Source organism: Coturnix japonica, chromosome 1, assembly GCF_054131305.1.
Source record: "Coturnix japonica strain WE chromosome 1, WE-NBRP24, whole genome shotgun sequence".
In the NCBI taxonomy this organism is placed as follows: Eukaryota; Metazoa; Chordata; class Aves; order Galliformes; family Phasianidae; genus Coturnix; species Coturnix japonica.
In genome coordinates, this window is record NC_140663.1 from 110,547,941 (window position 1) to 110,571,103 (window position 23,163).

Below are 23,163 nucleotides of genomic sequence, written 5' to 3' on the forward strand. Positions count from 1 at the left end.
AAGATAATTTATTTAGCATCTCACGACTGATAATGTATTTGGATATAAGACATAGAGGAAGGAAAGACTTCCCAGGACACAAGAGTCTGTGCTGTCACTCCCTGCACCCAGCTTCAAACGACTCCTTTTCCAGACTGAAACATACAGTGACAAATAGGTGGAACTAACTGGCACATACTGAACTTCACAGTTTGTTTGTGTCCTTCCTCACCATGTCCTTCGCCTGCACCTCACCTCCCAGCCTGGATGGGGAAGGGCCTGCTGCTGACTTTTTAATGCTCTAAAGCAGACGTTTCTGCTCTCAGCCAAGCTGTGCCGCTCGCCTGCTAATCGACCTTTGGAAATTCACTTAACCTCTGCCTCTTATCTAAAAAGCGGGGCGCTGAGAGGCTTAATTAATTAAGTGGTCCTAAAATGCTTTTAGAAGTGTGCTTGACTTCCACTTCTGCATAAACACAGCATATTGAAGAAGGGTGCAACTGAGGGCATTATGAAAGCCGCCAAAACACCATTACAAAACTGCAGAGCTTTTACTCATGAAGTCAAACCAGTTACCCAAGGGGTGAGGGATTGGGAGCCAAATATTTCAAGTTTTTTGAAGCTGTGCAGCTTCTCAAACAGGGAGCGCATCAGGACGTGGGCAGAGAAGCTCTGTTACAGCTCTGCCCCATCCAGGGGCACCAGGAAGGCTCTGTAAGCAGCGTGGAGAGAATGAGAGCAGCCATCGAGCCGTGCCAATTTTCTAGTGCAAAATCTGCATTTTTATTAAAGACATATTTTGGAAGGCCCATTCAAAAATACATTGTGCTCAGTAAAAATTAACCATTTTCATGCTTCATTGTTAAGGTTACCACAGGATTTTTTTTTTCTTTCTTCTTATTTTTTTTTTTTAACTCTTTTAGAATATTTACAGCAACGATATAAATTGTACAGAAGTTAAGAATGGAATACATGCCCAATAAAAGAAAAAAAAATAATAATAATTCGGTAAGGTGTACCAACAACATGATACAAAGGGTTGTATACAAACATTTTACAAATGGGTTTATTAACTTGCATGAAGTCATCTTTAAATATTCAGCACAATTTAAAACCAATTTGTATCCCAGGATTAAAAAGATGAACACCACCACAGCACATTCCTTCCACAACAGAAATCATGGTAGATCTGACAATCTGTGCGCTTCGGGTTTCTGGTAGCTGTTAGAAGTATTGGGGAACCGTAACCATAAATGTAGGAGTTTCGAAAGCCGCCTCCCCAGTCGGGTATTTCTGGAATAGTGATCGTGAAAGAAAAGACCCCGTTCTTCCTAACTTAGTTCTTCCTTCTTTCTACCAAATGAAATGAATTCAGTATTTCACAGTGGAGATGTGAGCAGTCCTGGAAGTCCTCACCAGATTAAGCGGGCTTAAAAAAACCCTGTGTAGAATTTCCAACAAATGACGGTTTCGTGGAAGGTTTTAGCTCATTGCTCCTTACAAACCACATACGCAGAGATGTTGCTCTCTTTGAGCAGACATATCCCTCAGTAGTCTAAGATGTGCACTAGCTGGAAAAAAAAACAAACAACAAAGCAAGAAAAGGGAAGCCGAGACAGTTAACTACACCTAAGGTTTTGCTTTACTAAACAGTTAAAAGCTCTGCCATTGGATTTACAAGTCAAGAATTTATGCCAAGAGGTTGGTAAGCTACAGGAAACTTGAATAACATCCTCCATCTCGCGATATGAACATGCTGTTACTTTGCTCATGGAAAGCTCTACAAAAGCAGTTACTCTACAAAGCATTTCTACACCTGTACAATTAAGATGCCACCTTGCATTTCTCAGAATGGACCCAGAGAAACGATGCCCTGTGAAAACAGAGACCCGGTGGAACAGAAAGCCTGGGAAGGCAGTCTGTTTTGGTGGGGCACAATGAGGTACGGTATCTCACCCAGATGAAATGGAAAACAAAAAGTGAAGAAACTCCTGAGCAAGTCTAAGGATAGCTGTTTGAATAAAACAGCAAACAGGGTGGAGTAGTAGATAAGGCCTCTAACTCCCTGATAAACTGCACTAGAGAAACAACAAAGAACAAGGCAACTGCAATATTTGAGAACCACGTGGGGAAGAGCAAGGGAAGACTGCAAAGCAGTGCAGAGGATGGTGTCAGGATTCTAGGAGAGCTGAGATGGCTTGGAGGTTTTAGAAGTGTATTGGATGAAGGCCCATCAAAATGGTATTACTTGGTTGCTAACAGTACCTAGAGGAAGAATCTTTTTATACACTTCTTCAAAATTTAGAGTCAGTAATAAACTCAGAATAAACAAACAAAACCCCAACCACATTCTGCAAGAGAGGAGGTAGATTGACTTGTAGAGAAGACGAGATGTGTAGAGTCACTCTTAGCCTTAGTCATACATTCCAGGTTCAGACTCTTGAGCCACATTTTAAGAGTCACCTTTACAGGCTACATTCTAAAAAGAGCCTGAGAAATAATTTGACTTGCTGGTACAACAGCATCAATGTATAGAGGGCTCTTCCTCTCACAGTTCTGTGCATCTTCTGCTTAGATTGGCAAGAAAGCCAACTTTTTCTCCAAGCAGCTGGCTGCATACAGTGATACTCTGGGTAATAAATAAGCATCCCAGCATAACTTGGAGCAAATCAACTTCACATGGAACCTATCCTGTCTCATGCAGTATCTATAACGAAAGACTGCTGAGACAACAGATGACCTATGACAGGATTTACCTTCAAATTAAAAGAGGATCTCCTATAAAATTTAATTTGCTTTGCTTAACTACCATTGACTTTGCTTCATGATTGCGGAGTGAGAGAACTTCTGCTTCAGTACATCTGAACCACGTGGTGTGTACAAGCCAGGTGAGCCTGAAGCAACCATGGTGCTGTTTGTTTGACTCAGAAATGAGCCAACAGCTAGAACTTCCAAGCTGTGTTGTATTAAAAGGGTTTACTCAAATTGTTCCCTTTTTAACAAAGGCCAGAAGTTAAATGGCTTTTCTCCTGATTTACTACAAACCCCGTTAATGAATGGTTAACATCATGACACCACTGGGGGAAGCTGTGTGGGGGAAGGCACCTGTTCTTACTGTCCTGATTTAAAGGTCATTTAAAAAACAGTTTAATAGGGCACATCACCTTTCCAAGCATCTTCTGTGACACTCCTAATCCTATTTCAAATGGTGGGCCTACGTACGTGAACAACAGCCTAAACATGTGGTTTATGACATAATCCCATTAATAACCATGTTGTGCATGACAGCTGGAATGGATAAAAGAAACATTCATTGCCACCCCACAATTTGCAGTTTATAATATATGGCTATCCTTGTATGAGATTCAAATATTACTCCCAGTTCTACTCTGGCAGTTTTCAGCACAAACAGAAGTGCATGCAGATATTTTTGAAGCATGTTACACTACTACAACAACAACAAAACAAAAATGAACAACCCCAAAACAAGAACAAAAACCCCTCTGCGCTTCTAGCTCAAAGCTCCCCTCAAAAGCACCTGTTTTCTGTCTTAGCTAAGTAGATGTCAGCATTGCTTTCAGAGTTCCCTTCATTACGAGGAACCACAGCACTGAACTGTGAAGAACATACAGCTTGTTCTGGGTGAACAAAGGTTGGTGTGTGGCCTTTTTACACCGTTAAGATTCATCTTTTAGGAGACCTGATTGCAGTAACAAGCACTGACTGAAGGCCTATCGCAGGACCCTACTGCTGGACAGAGCTCTCAGCTTGGCTCCCAGACACGAGCTAGTGTAGCAGAAAGGCAACAAGCCTGAAGATGATGTGAGAGCGTATTCTAAGTTTGGAAGTTTGTGGCCTGCTTTAACACTGGTTTAAGAGAACCAGCACCCGTACACAGAGTGGCATCAGGACCCATCCATTTAAGTGGGACTGGTTTGGTATCAGAAAGGAAGGCTTGGTATCAGTCCCAAGTGCTGTGGGACAGAGAATGTTTCAGAAAGACTGGGCCAGATCTGGGATTACTGACTTCTTGACATGAACTTGGCCTGGCGCCTGTTGCTGGCAGCCTCTCAGAGGAGCTATGGATCTTAGACTGCGATAACAGAATAAAAAGCGTTAAACAGCCCTAAGGGACTGCTCTCTGTGGTCAAGTCTGTTAACAACACATGTTGCTTTAGGTTAATGCATTTTCACGGCAGTTTAAAAGGACAGCTTATTCACATCATTTCACACAGTTTCAATTAAGATGAGCTTAAGGTGCTTCATGTCAGTTAACAAGAACTATAGTAAAACATTATAGACGAGTTTTGGCAGCTCGAGTTCTACAAAATGACTGTGATTCACTTCTGAAACTTAGTTTCTTTACTGTTCACATCATTAATGATGCCATAATAAGGCAAAGCAGTTTGCCAAGGAATAAAACACAGTTTAACTAATATTATTTATAGTACGTAAATCTATAGAACACGTAACACAAGACCAGTGAGGAGGAAAGCTCACGCTTATAAAATTGTCTGCTCTGTAATTCTCTTCTCCTTTATTGAGGCAGCAAATCACAGCCATATAATAAGACTCCTTTGGAAGCTTCAGCAGAATTGCTTTAGTGTTATTCTAAATATTCGGAAGTTAGACCAGATTAAAAACGCACAATTTACCTCAGCACCAGCTGGTTCATCTGCTGTAAGGTCTTCCTAACAGAACAAAGAAAATACTACGTATGTTCAACACAGTTTGGTATTGAACTTAAATTCTGTTGTGGTTTGTCGAGAAGAATAAGCAGTACAAAAGTAGACACAGCGTTTTGTAAATATGGGCCACCAAACACTTGAACATTCTTTAGGTCACTCTTGAAGCTTTGCTAACTACTTTAAACAGCTCTATGTACAGTCAGAGATTACCCTGATTCAACTCAGTGGGTACTGAGGGGAGGGAAAAAAAAAAGAACCAACCAACCCTTGGGAAACATTTTTCGTTGGTAGAAAACAGAATAGCCATGGACAGCCCAGTACAATCATCTGCGGCATGAAGCTCTTACTATCAATATAAAATTCTTGTAGAGGCAAAAGGAAATATATCCATAAGGTACAGAAGGGCTTGGTATGAACGCTCACTCCGAGGCATTCGTGTTGTACTGCTTAGAGCCCCACTCTTAGGCAACGCTCTCGTGAGGGATTTCAGTGGCATCAGCTCATTTCAAAGCAGACAACAGGAGTGAACTGGCTGTGATGAACTGGGGAATCCAAGAGACTTCTACAATACAACGCCATTCCCTTGATTGCAAAGACCAGTAAATATCGCAGTGTCTTTCCTGGATGCCCACTGAACTTATCAGAATCTGAGTATCCTTTCATATCTACTGTATTTATATATGATACATAAATACATTATTTATATACTACAGCATATATAAATATAGTATATACCATAAATATCTATAGAAAATCACACACACATTTCTTGCAGGCAATTGACAAAGAAATCATATTATTTTGTAAATTCTCTTAGTAGACTTACTTCTTGCCCTGGACAAACCTGATGTACCATCCCTTCATACTGTACTCTATAAGAAAGATTTTAAAGTGGTGGTGCCAAATTAGTTATTGTTAGAACTTTGGTATGATTCAAGAGGTACCGACCATCATGTCCAATTTGCATGGTATCAAAGTAGTTCAGCTCTTACTGTCTGGCTACTTCTGTTAATATCTATGGCTAAATCATCAAGTTTACATTCAGGTTAATCTCTTTTTGGAACAGACAACACATTTGCAGGTACACGTGTCTTATGAGGACACAATATAGAGAGTGGACTATGCTGCGGAGTAATGAGGGAGTTGAATGAACGCGTTTAAAACGGAAAGATTGTATTGTTCTGACACTACAGGCCCGACTCTCCTCTTATTGCACAAAAGTTTAGACCAGCATAATTCTTTTAACTCCTAGTGACTCAACTTTAGTTTATTTTGCCCGTAGCAATAGAGGAATCAGGTCATATATTTGCTACACTTGATCTTCACCAATGCAAAGGCAGTTTTGACAACGCCGTATAGGAACCCAAGATCTATTGTTTTGCTTAGACTGGTCACTGAACTGAGCGTGGGAATATCAGGACAGTAAGATCTAGGGAGAAATTAAGCTGCACGGCAACCTTCTCCCTCAACATCCAAATATCAGATGTGGAGCTTTAAAATACATCCTGAAATATAATAAAAAAGTGCAAGAGTACTTTTAATTTAAATACAGTGTTTATCTTAGTAGTTAATAGACTGCTAACAAGATGTAAAATACACGTATGCATAAAAAGCTCATACCATGATCTGCAGTGCCATGCTATGCATCAAATGTGAAAGTGTGGCATTTCACTTGCAATTCATGCTATGTTTCTTTGGTTTTCACCCCTACTATTAAGTGGAACAGCACCTGCTTTAGCTTGTAGTCATGGGGCACTTTATCTCTTTAGAGGAAAAAAAAGACAAGAAACCAACACAAGTCGTCCTGGGGCTCTGGTCTCTCGATGCAGATGCAGAAATCTCATTAGTATTATTAGGAAAGCTAGGGATACAGGGGAGAACATACCACACTTAGATTATTGTACAGTTCTGCAGTCTCTTACATTTAGCCAATACCTCCAACAAAACAGCCCATTATAACGCTCGGAATTGAACGATGTCTTTTGTTTGTTACCAGTAATTCCTTTAATGCTGGGCTCTTGTAGCTGAGCAAGATTCATACTGTTACAGTCACATTTATATCGACATTCAACTTCCTTTTATTAGAAGTATAATACTGCACTTTATATCACAAATGTATAAAAATATGGCAGATAGTGTCATAACAATACTTTTCTTTTAAATGAGTATATTTAAAAAACAGACAGTTATTTCCCATTTATATATATATTTATATATAGAATAAAATACTCCTGATGCAATATATAAATGTTACCGTTAGTTTTTTTATAGAAACTACTGTAGCTGTTGCACTGCTTCACAATGTTTCAAACAGCTCCAAATAACTTTACATTATAACATAAAAGATATGATTATAACAGTACGATATTAGGTCATCATAAATAAATATTACAAATCCTATCAAATATGGAAGTTTAAAAAACAAATTTAAGACATACGATTTAACTTTAAACCCTTAATGGGGATACACTTTTATCACATAAAACCCACTGTTTTTAACTAGGCAGCAAAAAATGTAGTAAGGGCATAGGTCTGCACATGAATGTTTTCACCCTTCTAAGTGCCAACACATACCAGAAATCTCCCAGCTTTCCAACAGAGATGTGCACTAAGCTGGAATGTAAATGAGAGAAAATGGCAATACATTTTTCTCCCTGAATGGCACACTCTGCCTCTCGTCCAGTGACATTTCTGATGACCAGTAATTCCTAATTCAACTCATTTTACTGTATAATCCCTGACTCTCAATGTGGCGCCAAACAGCGTGGCTCCACATGTACATATTGCACACCTTTATAAAGCTGAAAGTACAGTCTTACCATCACCAGAACTACCACCGCTCCCCTACGTTGACCTCCACGTGAACTGGCCTATCTTCTGGAGCAATTACAAGGCTGTCTCTTTTAGATCATTCAGATTTGGCATCCGTGACCGGTTTGTTCGGTTATATGTGTGCCCGTTCTGTCCACTCTTGGAAGGCGGCTGCTCGGAGTAGGGGGGCCCATCGCTGGCGCTCCTGTTGACAGGGGAGACGTGCCAGGTGGGCTCCAGCTGGCTCGGGATCTGCAGCGTTGGCCGGCTCTTTGGCTGCGGCTCTTGCCGTGTGTTGCTGCTGCTGCTGCTGGAGCTTTGACTCATGGGGTGAATTCGCACTTCAGAAAAAGCAGGTTTGGCCGGCTGACTTGGTAAGGGTTGGAAGCGAGGCTCGGCAGGGACAGAATGATTTGAAGAGAGGTGCAATAGCTTTCGCAGAGATTTTAATGGCTGGCTCTGAAAGACATGGGGAAAGCGCTTGACCTTCTGCTCTCTTGTTATTGTATCGCACCAGACTTCCTATAACAAAGCCGTCACATCTTAAATAATGAAAGAAATCCTTGAACTTCACAGGACTTTTTCACTTTTAATATGTACTCACGTGGCATATTTCCTTCCAAGCTGAGAAAACACACTTGAGAAAAATATTTTCTCATTGTGGTTCAAACCCAAGTAACTATCTGCACTGACAGGCTGGCAGAAATCAGCAGTCAGATATCTTGTTTGCCAGCAGCTCTTAACCCTCACAGCTTCTTTAGCTGGTGAGCAGGTGGAAGGAAAAGGGACACGCAGGGCTACTGAAATGGGTAACAAGTGCCAGGGTAAGCCTGAGTACACAAAAGTTCTCGAGGTACCTCAGATGTTCGAATACAGGGAAGTGATAATGCCACTCACATGAGGCTGGATTTCTGTCATCTTCTCGGGATGCCAATCCTTCTGCCTGCTGCTCTGGTGATTAGAAGAATGAATGGCTTTCTGTAACGCCAGGAGATCCTGACCATCAGTACCAGGCATCTGCAACAAAACATTAGATACTGCTCTCTCAATATATTCTACAGAATATTTGTAAATCATTTTTCCCCAGTTAATTACATAATGCAAGTAAAGCTGATTACTGCAGCAGAATTGCAATCTCCTTTCAGTATTTCCCCCACAGTAAGAATAAGTGGCTGCAGAGGTCATGCAGATTTGCTACACCCTTAGCCCGTAAAGCATTCACATGCTGTTAGTGTTATTTGTTGTAAGAGAGAGCAGTTAAACAGGGCTCCCCAAAAAAATCAACCAAAAATAAATAAATTTTTGAGCCTCATCTTCATGTAAAAGCATTCCGCACTGCAGTTAAGACCATGGATCAGTTCTATAAATTTGTTTCTGAGTGAGGCAGATCAAAATCATGTCTGAAGTGGCGTCTGCCTGACTTTGCCATCACAAAACAAGAGCTTCTCCTTTTCCCATCTTTCTGCTCCTCCACAGATATCCTAAACCAAAGAACAAACTGAAAAACTCAACAACCCTAAGAAAACAAAACACAAATTCAAGAGAATTTATGGCTAACATAGAGACTTCAAGAGTTTTAAGCAAAAAAAAAGGACAAAAAGAACAACTCAGTTGGACATATTTTTAAATGGAAGCTGTCTTTTTAACGTGAACAATCAGGACAAACACAAATGCACTAAAAATATGAGCTAGAATTGGTATTTCAGATAATCTGTTAATATTAATATTTAATTAAATTCATGTATAATGGAGCAGCTGACACAGAAAATGCATTTTCAATATAACTATGAACCAAACCGAGTGAATTTTTTTTCCTGATTGAAGTGGACAGAATATTTTTAGTTTCAGACATACGCAGTTTCTCTGGAGCGACATACACTGCACTTTCAGTATATCAGATAGTCAAAAACCATTTGTCTTCAGACACAGTCTACTGCAACAGAACTGCCAATTTTACTTCAATTTATCGAACTGGCCCAAGATACTTAACTGGCATGAAGAGAAAGTGACCCCATGAAAATAAAACACATGCTGCTGTAGTCAGTAAAACAAGTTTACTGGAGCATTTTGCAGAGCTACTGTACTTAAAAATTAATACCATGGGTAGTGTGACTACAGGAAGCTTTTTCAAAGAAGAACTATGCTTTAAATTATTCTTTGAATTAAAAAGAGGAAAGAGGGATTTCTTGATGCTTGGATTCTCCCCGCTGGTTGAGTCTGTCTGTAATATAAGATACAAAATCTAAATGCATAGTATTTCAACGCAAGAGACCTGTCCTTACCATATAAATTCATTACTTTACTTTGTAGTTCCAATGGTACCAAGTATCAACCCTATGTATAATCTGCTTCAGGAAAATATAATGATTCAATAAAGAAAAGTGCATGGAATAAATTCAAGGAGCTCAGTGCATATAAAGCATGGAAAAAGAGATCAGTACACATATTCTTATATTCATTTCCCATGAGCATTGCAGAGTGCATCTCAAAGCCTTTTGAAAACTGCAGGCATGTCTTGTTGACTTTACTGAGTTTTGGAACTCCTATGATAAGGATCTACAATTATATGACACTTCTTATTTTTATACAGGTAAAATATCAAAGATATACTTATAATATTAGCAATCAGTTTTAGCAAGAGCAGTCAATAATTACCTCTGGAAAAAATACAAGTGTTCTACTTCTAGCTTTTAATAAGGGCTATGGCTCCAAGATTAATTATTTCAGTTCTGACCAAAACACGACTCCACCAACTTGATGTACAACTGCAAGAGCACTGCCTGTTTCAGCTTTACTTCCCTAACACAGTCAAAGAGCATAGCAGTAAATGGAATTATTAATAATAATAATGATAATAATAAACTATCAAGAATTAAAATTATGAACAACATTTCTCCCCAGCTGAGGTACAAACAAGCATTATTTTACCTACCAAAATTAAACTCTACAGTACAGTCTAATACTCATACGACTAAATAGAATAATGGGTGCATCACCAGAAGAGAAGGGCTTCAAACAAGCTTCTCATCTTCTAGGTAATATATGTTAACAAAAGATAAAGACACTAAATAGCATAGCTTCTTTAGAAACCCTATGGTCAGAAGAATTTCCTGTTTGCAGTGCAGTAAATTAAAAAGGAATTAAAGCATCAGTAGAAAAAATGCTCATTTGCTTCTGTTTGTTTCCAAAGGATGTAATTTCTTCAGCCCCATTGCTCACCATACGTGTCAAAGTCTGATTTTGCCTAAAGAAGGGCATGTTGACACCATACACAGCATTCATAGATATTAAAATGTTTGTTAAAAAACAACCCTGTGATTCTAGCAAACTTCAATGCTACATTACTAAATGACTCCCAACAAGATAAAAGAAGAATGAATAAGAGCAGCTCTGCAGAAACAATATTGCAAAGAGTTCCCATGGCAGACAATAATGATTATTAATCCCATGGAGAACTGCAGCTGGAGAATGGTTCATTCTAGTCAGAATGGTTAATGGGAACAACTCTGAACAATGACATGTCAACAAATCATATCAGTTCTGAGCTATCAGGAATTTTGAGAATGGTGTTATTAAGATACCTTTAATTCAATTTCAGTCATTTTTGTGACTCCTATGATAATCACAAGCAAAATGAGACTTTCCAAAGAATATCAGAAGTAAATAATAACTAGTGAATGTGATATTAGCACCCTCTTAAACTCTACGGCATGCTTCCCATTATGACTGTTCTCTGGCCTACTTTGTTACTTGCTGCAGCAAGTTTTTATCAGAGTATATAGACAGAATGAGACACTTCTAGGAATGTGTAAGAATTATAAACTTCAGAAACAAAAACCAAAAACTCAGATAGTCACAAGCTCTATGTTAGATTTTTTAACATGAATTCATAGAAAACATTCACATAGTTGCCAAGAGCTTTTACTATGGGTGTAGAAGGTTTTACTACTGAAGTCAAACTTGCTGTTGAACTGAAGTTATTGATTTTCATTTGCACTGGAAGATCCTAAGGAACATCTCAATGTTTGTTAGGTAGACTTCCTCAACTAACAAACAGTGAGCCAGACACTTGTGCATATCATGGCATGCACAGGCTGCCCCTTGAGACTGCCTTGTAATCAACTGTAAGTAGAAACGAGAGTTAGTTTTTTGGATCAAGTTGATGTCAGCAGGTTTGTAGCTGAGGATGCAAGAGTTTTATCACTCTCTCAATTCAGGAATTGTATGTGTCTTCCTGAACACCAGTTCTAACTAGACATTGCAGTTTCCCCTCCATATGTAAACCTTCTCTCTCTCCCCCTTTCTTTCTTTCCCTCTCCTTAAGAATGAGAAGAAATAGGAGTAAGGATATGTATAAATCTGCCTTGGCTTGTAACCAGAGATGTTTTCAGCCATGAAAAAGGTCCTCAAGAATTCTCTTTTACAGCTGTTTGATCTTCCTAATGGGAGCCTGAAGTTTTTCAAGCTCTGAGGACAGTAATGCATTTCTGCTCTTTGAACGGCATCACCATATCCTGCAAAAGAATCTGTTGCAACACCTGCTTAAAAGCTGCACCTAAATTGGATGTTGAAGTATCTGAATGAATACAAGGACATATATAGCACATGTATCTGACTGTCATATAGAGAAAACAGAAAATAAAGTAAAAACAAATACATACACGCAGGTATGACCACAAATACTAGAAACGTACTGTACTGGCCTAGCATATTAAAATAGCGCCATTTAAAACTGATATATTTTCTTTCATAAATAATTGTATACTTACGGTTTGAGATTTCTTCTTTTTCTTTTTTATTGCCCTGAAAAAACCTTGCTTTTCTTTCTCCTTAAGCTGTTCAGAGTGACTGTTAAGATTTTCAGGACTTTTCCTAGACATGAGATAAGGTATCGTAAGATAGATTTTATTTCGATGCTTTGCAATTTCTGCATAATAACGAGACCTTAAGCCAAAGAATGAAAATTAACAGTTAAAGCACTAAGATTCTTAGTATTTTAGCATTCATTGGTTCAAGGGTTACTGTACAAATAATGGATAGATAACCTTATTAAATGGAACAGGAAGAACACAGTGTCAGGGTAAAATTACTAGCTCAAACCACTGAATAGTTATTTAGGGGAAAGGCAAGCATGCATTTCTATTTCATTTTCTTTTAAGCCAGAATTTAATATTCCAACCAAAGTATTTACACCAAAGGTCTTTTCTAAAAATTGAAATCATAACTTAGAGAACATAGAAAAGATGAGGAAGTATAAAAGCACCGATCCAGTTTATCCACTGCCTGCTAGAGAGCCAGGAGTTGCAAAGTTTGCCAGGCAGAAAGCATTTTCAATCAAAATTCCTGACCTTTGCTGACACGGTTCCAAATTTATCATCAAGGAAGTCTGGGGATCTATTGCTGCCCATTTCAACTTAAATACTTCAGTTATTTTGTTATGCATGGGTGAGACAGTGCTGGCAAAAAGAGATGACCCCAAAGTGGAACAGTTGACTTGCCTGAAGTTGCAATTTTATTTATTTCCACCTGAGGTCTTGTTTACAGATGAATTATCCACAGCTGATAAATGGCATGTTACTTACTTAAAGCATATGCAGCAAACTATGTATGTCAAGTCCTGATATAGAGTAAAAAGATGGCTTATGTAGGACAGTGGTGAGTCAGAGCTGAATGCAGTTCTAGCGCCCTTTAAAGTATTATGAAAACTGGAAATGGCAGGGGGAAGTTTCACAGAGGTAGAAAGAACAGCCTGCATTAAAAGAGTCAGAGATTTCCAAGTCTTTAGTATGTTAAAAAACACAAACTCCAGCATTTCTGGTTTTCTTGGTTGCGGCGTGCAGGTAGTTATCCAGGAAGAAATTACAGAGTACTCAATGGTTAAAGCAGAGGGGCAAAGACATAACAAGTAGGTACATGATGAGGCCACAGAAGCCATATTGTACATAAGGCACCAATTTTAATAATGAGGATTATTAACCACCAGAAGTAATTCTTTAGCGAAGTAGATTGGCATCTTTTTGATAGTTTTTGAAATCTGACGTTTCAGATCAGGACTCCTGCTGGGTACACAACTGGGCCTTGACCCCAGAGAACTGATGACATTTAATGGCAGCTAACACAGTGGAGGTCATACTTGGTGCTCTAATAGCCCTTTTTAGCCTTGAGGGGTTTGAAAACAAAAATGAAATTATTCTGCTGTCTTGCTGCAAAACCTGATGGACGGCCACAGTCCTCAGGGCTCTGGATGATGAGGAAAAGCAGCTTTTCTTGGAGCAACTGTAATGTAGCAATACTCTGCTATAGTTGTCTTTGGGTTCTAAATCTGGCTTACAGCACTACGCTGCAAGCTGGTGATTCAGCTGCTACTACATGCCAAGCTGACATTTTTTTTTCCAGGCAAATGGGAAACACATAATTGCAGTGGGAATGACTAGAGATGCCTCTCTTATTGATAAAAGTATCTTTACTCTCAATCAGGGCTTGATCAGTTCCTCGAATTCTACCCAAAATAGAAAAAAAATGTTACTTGGTTCTATGGAAATGCATGCAGTGTTTAAACACTGTAATAAAGTGCAATTATTGAGTAAGATAAACGTGAGTAGGGGAAAGATTTATAGGCAGAGGAAATGGTGGGAATTTTCCTAGTCTAGATTTCTTGTAATTTAAATCTAGATCCAAAAAAACATTCAAGCATTCAGTGTGATAGACAAGATGTGAAAATCTGAAATGTGAAAGGTGATATGGGAAAAAATCTCTACTTCAGTATATTAAGTTTCTATGACATATTTTAAAGATCCCGCATTGCTACAGGTTCCTGCTTATGTCATGTCCCTGGATTTGGTATCACTGCATAACAGCAGTAAGCTTTGTATTATTCATCTAAAACATCAAGGAGAAAGCCCAAAAGTAAACACTACTGAAAGCTTTACAGAATCTGTCAACTCTCAAGAATGACTTCGCACAGGCAAAACAACTACTGAATTATTTACTAAAAGATATTTATTTTGGGGAGTTTCGTCTTCCTTAATCTATTAGAAAACCTTAGAGGAAACCAAATGCCCCAGATATCTTGCTCGTACTCTGAAAGTCATTTGTTGGGCTGAGAATTGCTCACACCTTTCCCCAAAGGAGCTATTGCACATTGATGTCTGCTACGGCTATTCTGCTCCAACATCCAACCTTCAGTGGAAACACTCTACGTTTTAAAGGTGAACTTAATCTTCAGAATAAAACCTGGGACAACTTTTGCCACACTTTCAGACAGATTCAGTCAAGAATAATTGTTTTATTTGGTCCAATGAACTCTGTGCCATAAATTCCTTCATTATGACTCCAGTGACCAGACGGTGGAGAAATTTAGGAGGCTGAGAACTCTGCTCATTTTAAGTTGCTGCTTACCCAAAAGGCAGTGGTTTTACACCAACGGGTTTATGTCATTAACTCCTATGACTCATATTGCAATACAGTTGTCTGAAAAAGCACTGACCTTGAGAAGCAACTACTTCAAAACACATGCTCATTATATCAAGAGAGTGAACATATATAGCATTACAGCAGGAAGCTTCAACACCAGGATTTTGTAATGAGTAAAAATAGAGCAGAACATTTGGATCGATGAGATAAAACACGGGTATTTCAGGCATCCCAAAAGATGGGTTTCAGACAGTGGACAGCACAGGGAAAAAATGAAAAAATAAAAAAGACTATCAGAAAAAAATCAGTGGTGTAGTCACACTGCAGTTCTTACAATGTAACTGCCAAGTCTTGGTCTTTTGCATCAAGCTTCAGGTCTTGAGAGCAAGCAGTTGTACCAGAGCCTGTGACACAGTGCCTCTTTCACTAGCAGGTAAGAAAAGCCATAGAGAAAAGTCCTCACTGACAGAACTTGCCCTCAACCAGAAATTAAAAGCAAAATGTGCTCTTCTCCATTATTTACTCTTTGTTTTTGGTATGCTTAGGACACATAATATAGATCACACTGGTTATTCTGGTCAAAGATACTTGGAAAAAGACATAGAAACAAGAGAAATGCTGTGACTAACACTATCGAAAGCATTTATCTCCCGTTGGGCAGGAAAGGCATCCAACCTTGTGCAGGTACATCAAGGTGTAGCAGGAAACATGCATGGGGCAGGCAAGCTGCTGTGCTTTAATATAGACTTCAGAAAGTAAGAAGCATGCTGTATTCATGCTGCCACATATACACTCATACCGCACACAGCTCTTCTCTGGAAGCAACTCCTCACACTTCAGCTTAAGTTACTCTTCATTAACCTTAATCTCAGCAGGGAGCTGGGTCAGAAATCCTCTAACTGCCACAGTACTGTTCTCTTTAGAGAACTGCTCACAACTACATGAGCAAGATTTGGGTCTAATGGAGGAGTTATTGAAATGTCTGAAGTTTTCTTTCAAAGAAACGTGAACAAGCAATAATAAATTGTTGGCAGTTATACAGTTACCATAAAAGAAAGCAAGATAACGTCAGAGACCTGAGAAGCATCTCAAATACGTAGTTTACCTAAGATATCAATCCCACAAGCCGAAGCCCATAGTACCTTTCAGATGTATTGGTCTCAAAGCCTGGCACTGAGAGCTTGAAAAGCAGTGTTTAGATTTGATTTCTGATAAGAGTCACCTTTTTTTTTTCATGAAAAAGGTAGGGTTTATTAGTTGGAATAAAGCCCAGGTCTACCATTTTATATACTGAATGCAAAGCAGAAGCCATTGTAACTACTAGGATCACCATGTTACGGCTTGACAAAAAAAGTATACATTACTTTATATGTATGTATACATACTTTATATGTACACCCCCTCTATACAGTAAGCAAAAAAAAAAAAAAACCAAAAAAAAAACCTCTATGTTCATCAGGCTTATTTCTCAAACAGAATATCGATGACTACAAACTGTGGAAGGCTTCCTTTCAAATCGCGTTACATTTCATTGCCCAGTTTTAGTACAAAACTAAACCCACTGATGACCAGGGAAGGGACAGTGAAGAGGTGCTGTTTGGTAGTAAAAAGCCTACCATGCACTATCAGGGAGGCTGAGAAGCAGCCAAACAGATGAAAAACCAAACAGAGCAGAAGATAATGCATATGCCATAGTCTTGGAAAGGAAATGTCAGAGGGAAAGTGATACCATTTGGAAGGTGAACACCTTCAAGCTATGCCGAGCAGATTCCTAAAGCCTGCACCCATACTATATCCATACCAGTGTAACACACTGTTGATTTTTAAACTTGCAAACTACAAGCTTAATTTAAAAAAAAAAAAAAAAAAAAAAAAAAAATTAGATAAATTCTAGGCATTCGTAAACGAACTAAAGCAAATTTGCAATGCATGAATATTCATACTGCAGACAGCTGAACAAGCTTTCAGCTGCCTTGTTCAGGTACTGGTAACCTTCTAGTTTCAGGGAGCTCAGTGTGACTGTACTTTCACACTGACACTGAAACAGCAATATTAAAGACAGCTGGGTCACATTCATAACATATATGTTTTGGAGTGCTGACAACTAACGACAGATAAGAGTAAGCCTCTGACACTCCCAAGAGTAGGATGTTCTTCTCTTTGTTCTTGAGTCACAGAGTGTTTGTGTGCTTATTTATTTCTACACATCTAGAAAATAATATATGCATGCCTCATTATTATTTTTGCAGGCAGATATGACACATTCCGGCTGTTTGTCACAGAACAAATAAGCTTTAATGGACAAAAAGATCCATGCAACAAGGCTTTCCAAACGTTTCCAAATACCTTGTAAGCAATCAAGCATTTCCAGTATGACGTATGATAATGAACATCAGAGTTGATTCCGAAGAAATATTTAGAATGATAATAATGCAAAGCTAGGGGTAACACAGGTCAGCATTTTGGCACGCTAGCAGAACAAGGTTAGGTATCTTGCCTATTACCTACTAGTTATGCCCAGCTCACAACAAAGCTTGTGCAACTTGAAAGAGAATTAAACATCTATGCTTGTTTCTAAAGATGGAATACTAAGCAAGCTCAAGGCCATTCAGGAGAAACTAAACTCAAGCAAAAAAAAAAAAAAATTCTAGAAAGACAAAATATACCTTTTTCTTCCCCCCCAAATCAGATTCTCAAAAGTTCCGAAATAGTTTAGTAATGTAATAGTAAAATAGTAATTTAATAGTAAAACCTGATCACAAAAGTAGAGTTTATAACATCTTTATTTCAAAGAGGCAGGACAGCAGGGACAGAGTGAAGAAATGCACACAAAGACAAGGGAACATTTGTGACAATTCAGTCTTGCAAACATTCACAAAATCTTTGACAGAAGAAAGGTAACACAGAGCAGTAGTATGAGAGGAGCAGTATTTTACAGCAGGGGCAAGTCTGAGTGGAATACATGTCACTCATAATTTGAGATGAATTGTTACGTACCATTTATGTATGTCTGTCAGACATCAAATATTTACTTCATCATAAAATTGATGTAAGCAAAATCACAATCCATTAGCGCTTTCGACATTTTCATAAGCATTTACACAACTTCTATACAGAAAATTGAGTAGAGGAACACAGACTCTACATCACTCGGAAATCTGCATTTACGGCACAGAACAATTCTGCAACAACATTGGACCATTGCTGGGACAGCTTGCACAGAGCAACAGGTAGAGCTGGGCAGGAAGCACTTCAGGAAAACTGGGAGTAGGAAAAGGAAAGAGAAAGAGGAATGCATCCCAAAGTTAACTTGCTATTGAGGGCATTGCCATTCTTTCCATTTCACAAGACTAAATGATTATTCTGTGGGTTTTTCCTCTCAAAGGAGCCGTTCCACTTTGTGGAAATATCTGAGTATATAAAACGAAGCAAGGACTAACTCAAAGTTAATCAAGGGTCTTTTTCACTAGGCTGTACTTTGCATCTCTCTGGCCCTTCCATTATTTCAACAAGATGAAATTTCTAAAGGAGAATATATTTAGGGTAAAAAGAGAATGCACTTTAACTTCTGGTTCAGGGCACTCACTCGTTAGATCCAAGATCTCGCTTCATGTCTCTGGTTTAAATAACAAAGAACAAAGGCCCTGTGCTTGAGTTCTTCACATGCCAAAAATAACACTGACCCTACAGTACTCAGTATTTTGAGTGTTTCTCTGGTTTCGACTGGCAATTAGATGCTGGAACTGAAGATTCTTCCCAAAAATTGTTAGCTGATGCTAGTTTGTTCCTTTGAAAAGTTTTGACTTTGGTAATTTGTAATTGTAAGGAAAATAAATACTTGGTCAAAAAATTCCCAACCAGCTCTAACAACATATGTTATTATTTCAGTTCAGAGTTGAAATAACATTACATGTTCCTTTGTAATAACCACATAATAAAAGGTAATATATTACTGAAAGACGTATAAGGGAAAAAAAGATTCCAGTTGTCTTCTAGTATGCAAGATAATAAGATTCAAATATGAAGGATAAGAAAAGACGTAAAAAGCTTCAACAGTGAAAACAAAGACCTTATTTAGCCACATACATTACAACAATGGTACCACCTTTTTACATAAATGACCAAATCCCAAAACTAACTTGCAAACAAAACCGATGTAGGTGGAGCTACTGAAGGACAGGAAGCAGATTCTAGAGAATCAGAGCAGGTGACAAATGTTCTGGAGCATCTTCCACTGCTGACATGGGTATGTAACCTGAACAAAAGCTGAGATAGCATTTGTTCGTGTCCCTCCTCCTTTCTTTCTTAAGCAGATAATTCACATATTATTCACATGAAAATACAATATGTTAACAAACCAAAGCAACAGTTTTTTTTAGCCAGCATAATTTTATCGCACTTTCAGAGAGCAGCGTTTCAGATAATGGTACAAAGTACACTTTAGTCATGAGAACGCATACAGCCCATTCCTCCCAACAATCCTTGGAAACTGTTGGCTTATTTTCATTCACTGTGATGGAACAAAGTAGAACATTAAGACTATGTTAGAGCTTTACAGCTCTCACAGTGAGAAAATTAAGATGTTTCCCTTTTAGTCCTGCAAAGTTATGCATATACTGCCATTCCATTAGCATAATTAGAGTTAATTGCTCTATGTTATATAATAGCATCATGTGATACTTTCAAATCTTTTAAAATCGATATACACCACTAAGATGTTGCTTTAGCCACTTTCCCATAGAATGTGCTCAATTCCTTCTGTGATGCATAAGCAAAGAAAGCAGCAGTCCCCGCTGCAGGGTGAATATTATATTCTTCATTAACACGGTTCTATTCTATATATGGAAACATGCATTTTGATATATGTATTTTCTACATTTGTTTGACAATTCATGCTTCTAGAAACCACAGATGAAGCTACAGGTTTACTATATGCACATAAGCAGTTTGTATTATCTTTAACCAAAGGTTGATAATGGGGAAAAAACAAGAAAGAGCAGACAAAAGAACACCATTTCTAATGCATTCAATGCAATGAAGTATTTCTTGTTGCTCAAAAGGGGACAGCAAACATGCAATGTCATTTCAGTACAGTCAGAAGGAGCACTAAAGCATGTATACACAATAGCAAATTTTGGGGAAAAAAGAATCTCATAGGTTATTTTTCTCCTCTTAAAAATCCTTTTCTTTTGTCCTGCCATTCTCTACACATCTGTGTAAATAACAACTCACCAGGTATCAAAGGTGGTTTGTCTCTTGGAGTGGTTTGCCGTGGTGCTGCTGTCTGCTGGTAGTACAGAGGCTCTGTTAGACACATTGTTTTCTATGTATGTGCTGTCTGGACGCGGAGATGGAACTGGACAGAGAAAGAGCGAACACTGTATACTAAGCTCTGCCAAAAATCACATCTTTGAATTGTATAATTCCTTTCTACCTCTTCTACAAAAACAGATGAAGTAACAGTTGCACTTTATGTAAAAGCAGAGAAAAGCACTTTCTATCTTTTACAGTTTGGAAAGCCCTTATTTTATAATAATTGCAGGATAGTATTGTAAAATGATGGCATCATTAGAACTTGGGTAAGATATCCTAAAGGTCATCTAAAGATGCCTGCAAGTGTGACAGATAGTTAAAAAAAGGAAACAGAATAAAAGGTTGGATTACTGGTATTAAAGACACAAAATACTACAGCTCCCCCTTTGTCTTAACTCAAGCCTTATATAATACCACTTTCCCAATGAAACGGTTAAGCCTGTGCATTAAAATAAAGTTGCTTCCTGTATGTAGTTAAATAATTGCAATGGGAAATTGACAAGGATCGGCAGATCTGAACACGGCCAAAGCAGGTCAACTGCCAATTGATCAACCTGAAGAGGATCAGAGGGAGACTGGAAACTCTACTTAAGGTTATTAGGTGACTCATAATCGAATTTTAGCTGATTGTGACTACTTAAGGTTCAGGGGAGCCCCAAAAGCCTCCTAATATTCATAGGACAGTAATTAGCTCGTCATCCTTTTTTCTTCAAAAGGATTACCCAGGTTTAGCCATGAGACAGCTGCTCACAAATCACTGTTTTTATTGTACCATACCAGAACATTATCTATTCATGTATACACATGCAAATACACACACATGTGTGTATATATGTATATATGCTCCTGCTTTACTGTTTAATCTCAACTGGGCTTGCACAGCTGTGCTTTTATTTGCCAAACCCCTGAATTTTAGCAAGCCTGTGCAAAAGATACAAATCTAAGTTTCAATGAATGAACAAGTAGCATTGGAAGATCCAGGTACCGTATTATCTAAGACTGATCAGCATGTCAATGTGTCACAGGTACAAAGGTGTTAAGATTTAATATTACTAAGAATTTAAAATATGAATTGACATTTAAAAAAATAACGAGTTGTCTACTTCAGCAATTTTCATTTATTTTGTTCAACTTTCCCTAATAAATTACCTTCTGGCTTACAAAGTACCACACTGAATATGCTTTTTCAAATATGCAAAAATACTTTTTGCTCAAAATGAATCCTAATGCAATTACTCCATACAACTGAGTAAGTCAGTCTAGAATCTGAAAGTATGGTAACCATTCTTTTTTGTTTTTTTACATTGCTCACTTTAGTGCTCTGCACCAACTTCCTCAACTTCACCTATGTTCCATGTTAAAATTCTTGTTTAATTTTTAAAGATGCACCACAAAATTACCTCTGTAAAAACTGCCAACTCTTCTTGGAACACCTTCATTATACAGAATTCTATTTTCCTTAGTAGATGCTCCATCTTCTGTGTGTGGATCATGATATGCTCCACCCTAAACAAAAGAAGAGTCAGCTATTTAAAATGAAAGGCTACAGGCTGATTTGCAGTGTTTTCAACTAACATACACAAGCAATAAACTCCGAACTTTACTACAGACAGTTTTCATTTCATGCTATGAAAAACTGCTGGTCTCAAAACCACATACCCCATAATCAACAATTATTTGGTTTTGCTGTTTGTTCACTTCTTCCAAAATGGCATTAGCAAAATTTTGCCTCTTAATTGTAATTTTAAGGACTTTAGCATGATTCAGACCTCAGATTTTCGCCGTGAATGAAATGCAGCTGTAACATCTCTGGAGGAATCTTTTACTGGAGGTCTTGTTAAATTTGTTTCTGATGGAATCTGGTCACTCTGCTAATGGCAAATTTTAAAAAATAAACAAGAAATGCATGTAATTTGTGATTATTGCAACACCAAAGCACTATCTCTTAACAGCTGTTACACAGTAGTACCTACAGGAGCCAATAGTCACAAAATCTACTGTTCACAAACTAAGAGGCAGTCTCAAAACTAAGAAATGTATAAGCTGAAATAGGTAAGTCAGACAGGATAACTAAAGCACATCACCAGGATAGCAAAAGTACATCACTATCTCTAAGTAATCTATGTTTCTGAATAAAAACTTTCTGGAAGGTACATTAAGCAAAAACTTAAGTACAGAAACCACTGTATGTATGGAATTGGCCACCAAATTTGAATTAATCCCTTTCTTAAATGAACCAGAAGCTGCAATTGTTTCTGCAGCAAGGACCGGAAAAAATTTAATACTCTAAGTCCTCCCAGGAAACTGTAGCCAACCCCCTGAATGACTCTGAATCTAGAACATTCCAGAAGGATGAGACCTTAAAGAAAAAAAACAGCCCCCAAACAAACCACAGTTGGAAACTGGGATTTCAATTCACAGAGTGATTTCCAAAATTTGTTTTGCCTTTCATTAATAAAGACCTGACCTCACCACCATCAAGAAAATAACACCTAAACTGTGCCAAGGTGAGAAATGCAACTAAACAATGGTGGTTTAAATCACAGATTGCTTCAGTAAATTCTGAGTTTGATAAATTCGATTAAATTATGGCTTAAGGTACTTTTTGTTGTTTAGCATTAAAGTTATAAATGTGAGACAATAAGAGCAATCTGTACTTGATTTTATTCTGCCTATCCCTTTGTGTACATTTAACTTTAAAAGAACCCTTAAGAAAACAGTGTTGTAACTGAGACTTGAAAAGGCTAAAAAGCAACACCGAATGCAAATAGGATTTAAACTTAGCAAACAAAGAATGATTTTCTTTAAAATGAATTGTTAGTGGCTGAACAGAATCCACAAACAGGGAAGTGAGGACATTTCACAGAACATGAGCACAGAGTCAGACAACAGTAGCAGAGAAAAGCAGTAGAACTGAATGGAAAAATTTACTAGGAAAACAGTACAAATTGTCTGACAA

At 38.1% G+C, this 23,163-nt stretch overlaps 1 protein-coding gene across 22 annotated transcripts in view; it reads right to left on the reverse strand.

Moving 5' to 3' along the window:
* Positions 1-738: 738 nt before the first annotated feature.
* CDKL5 (cyclin dependent kinase like 5) overlaps positions 739-23,163 on the reverse strand; it is a 108,245-nt gene continuing 85,820 nt past the window's right edge. For 4 of the 22 annotated variants that reach the window (XM_015886065.3, XM_085531019.1, XM_015886072.3 and 1 more), the window contains 7 exons: positions 21,974-22,075; positions 21,605-21,710; positions 20,124-20,247; positions 12,248-12,350; positions 9,577-9,699; positions 8,376-8,495; positions 6,648-7,937 (listed from right to left, as the gene is read on the reverse strand). In XM_015886065.3, the coding sequence (XP_015741551.2) occupies positions 7,554-7,937; positions 8,376-8,495; positions 9,577-9,699; positions 12,248-12,350; positions 20,124-20,247; positions 21,605-21,710; positions 21,974-22,075 (1,062 nt within the window). In that variant the 3' untranslated portion in view covers positions 6,648-7,553. Of the gene's footprint in view, positions 7,938-8,375; positions 8,496-9,576; positions 9,700-12,247; positions 12,351-17,656; positions 19,402-20,123; positions 20,248-21,604; positions 21,711-21,973; positions 22,076-23,163 lie in introns of those variants that run through there. The other 18 variants (XM_015886105.3, XM_085531052.1, XM_085531041.1 and 15 more) reach the window with 11 other exon arrangements.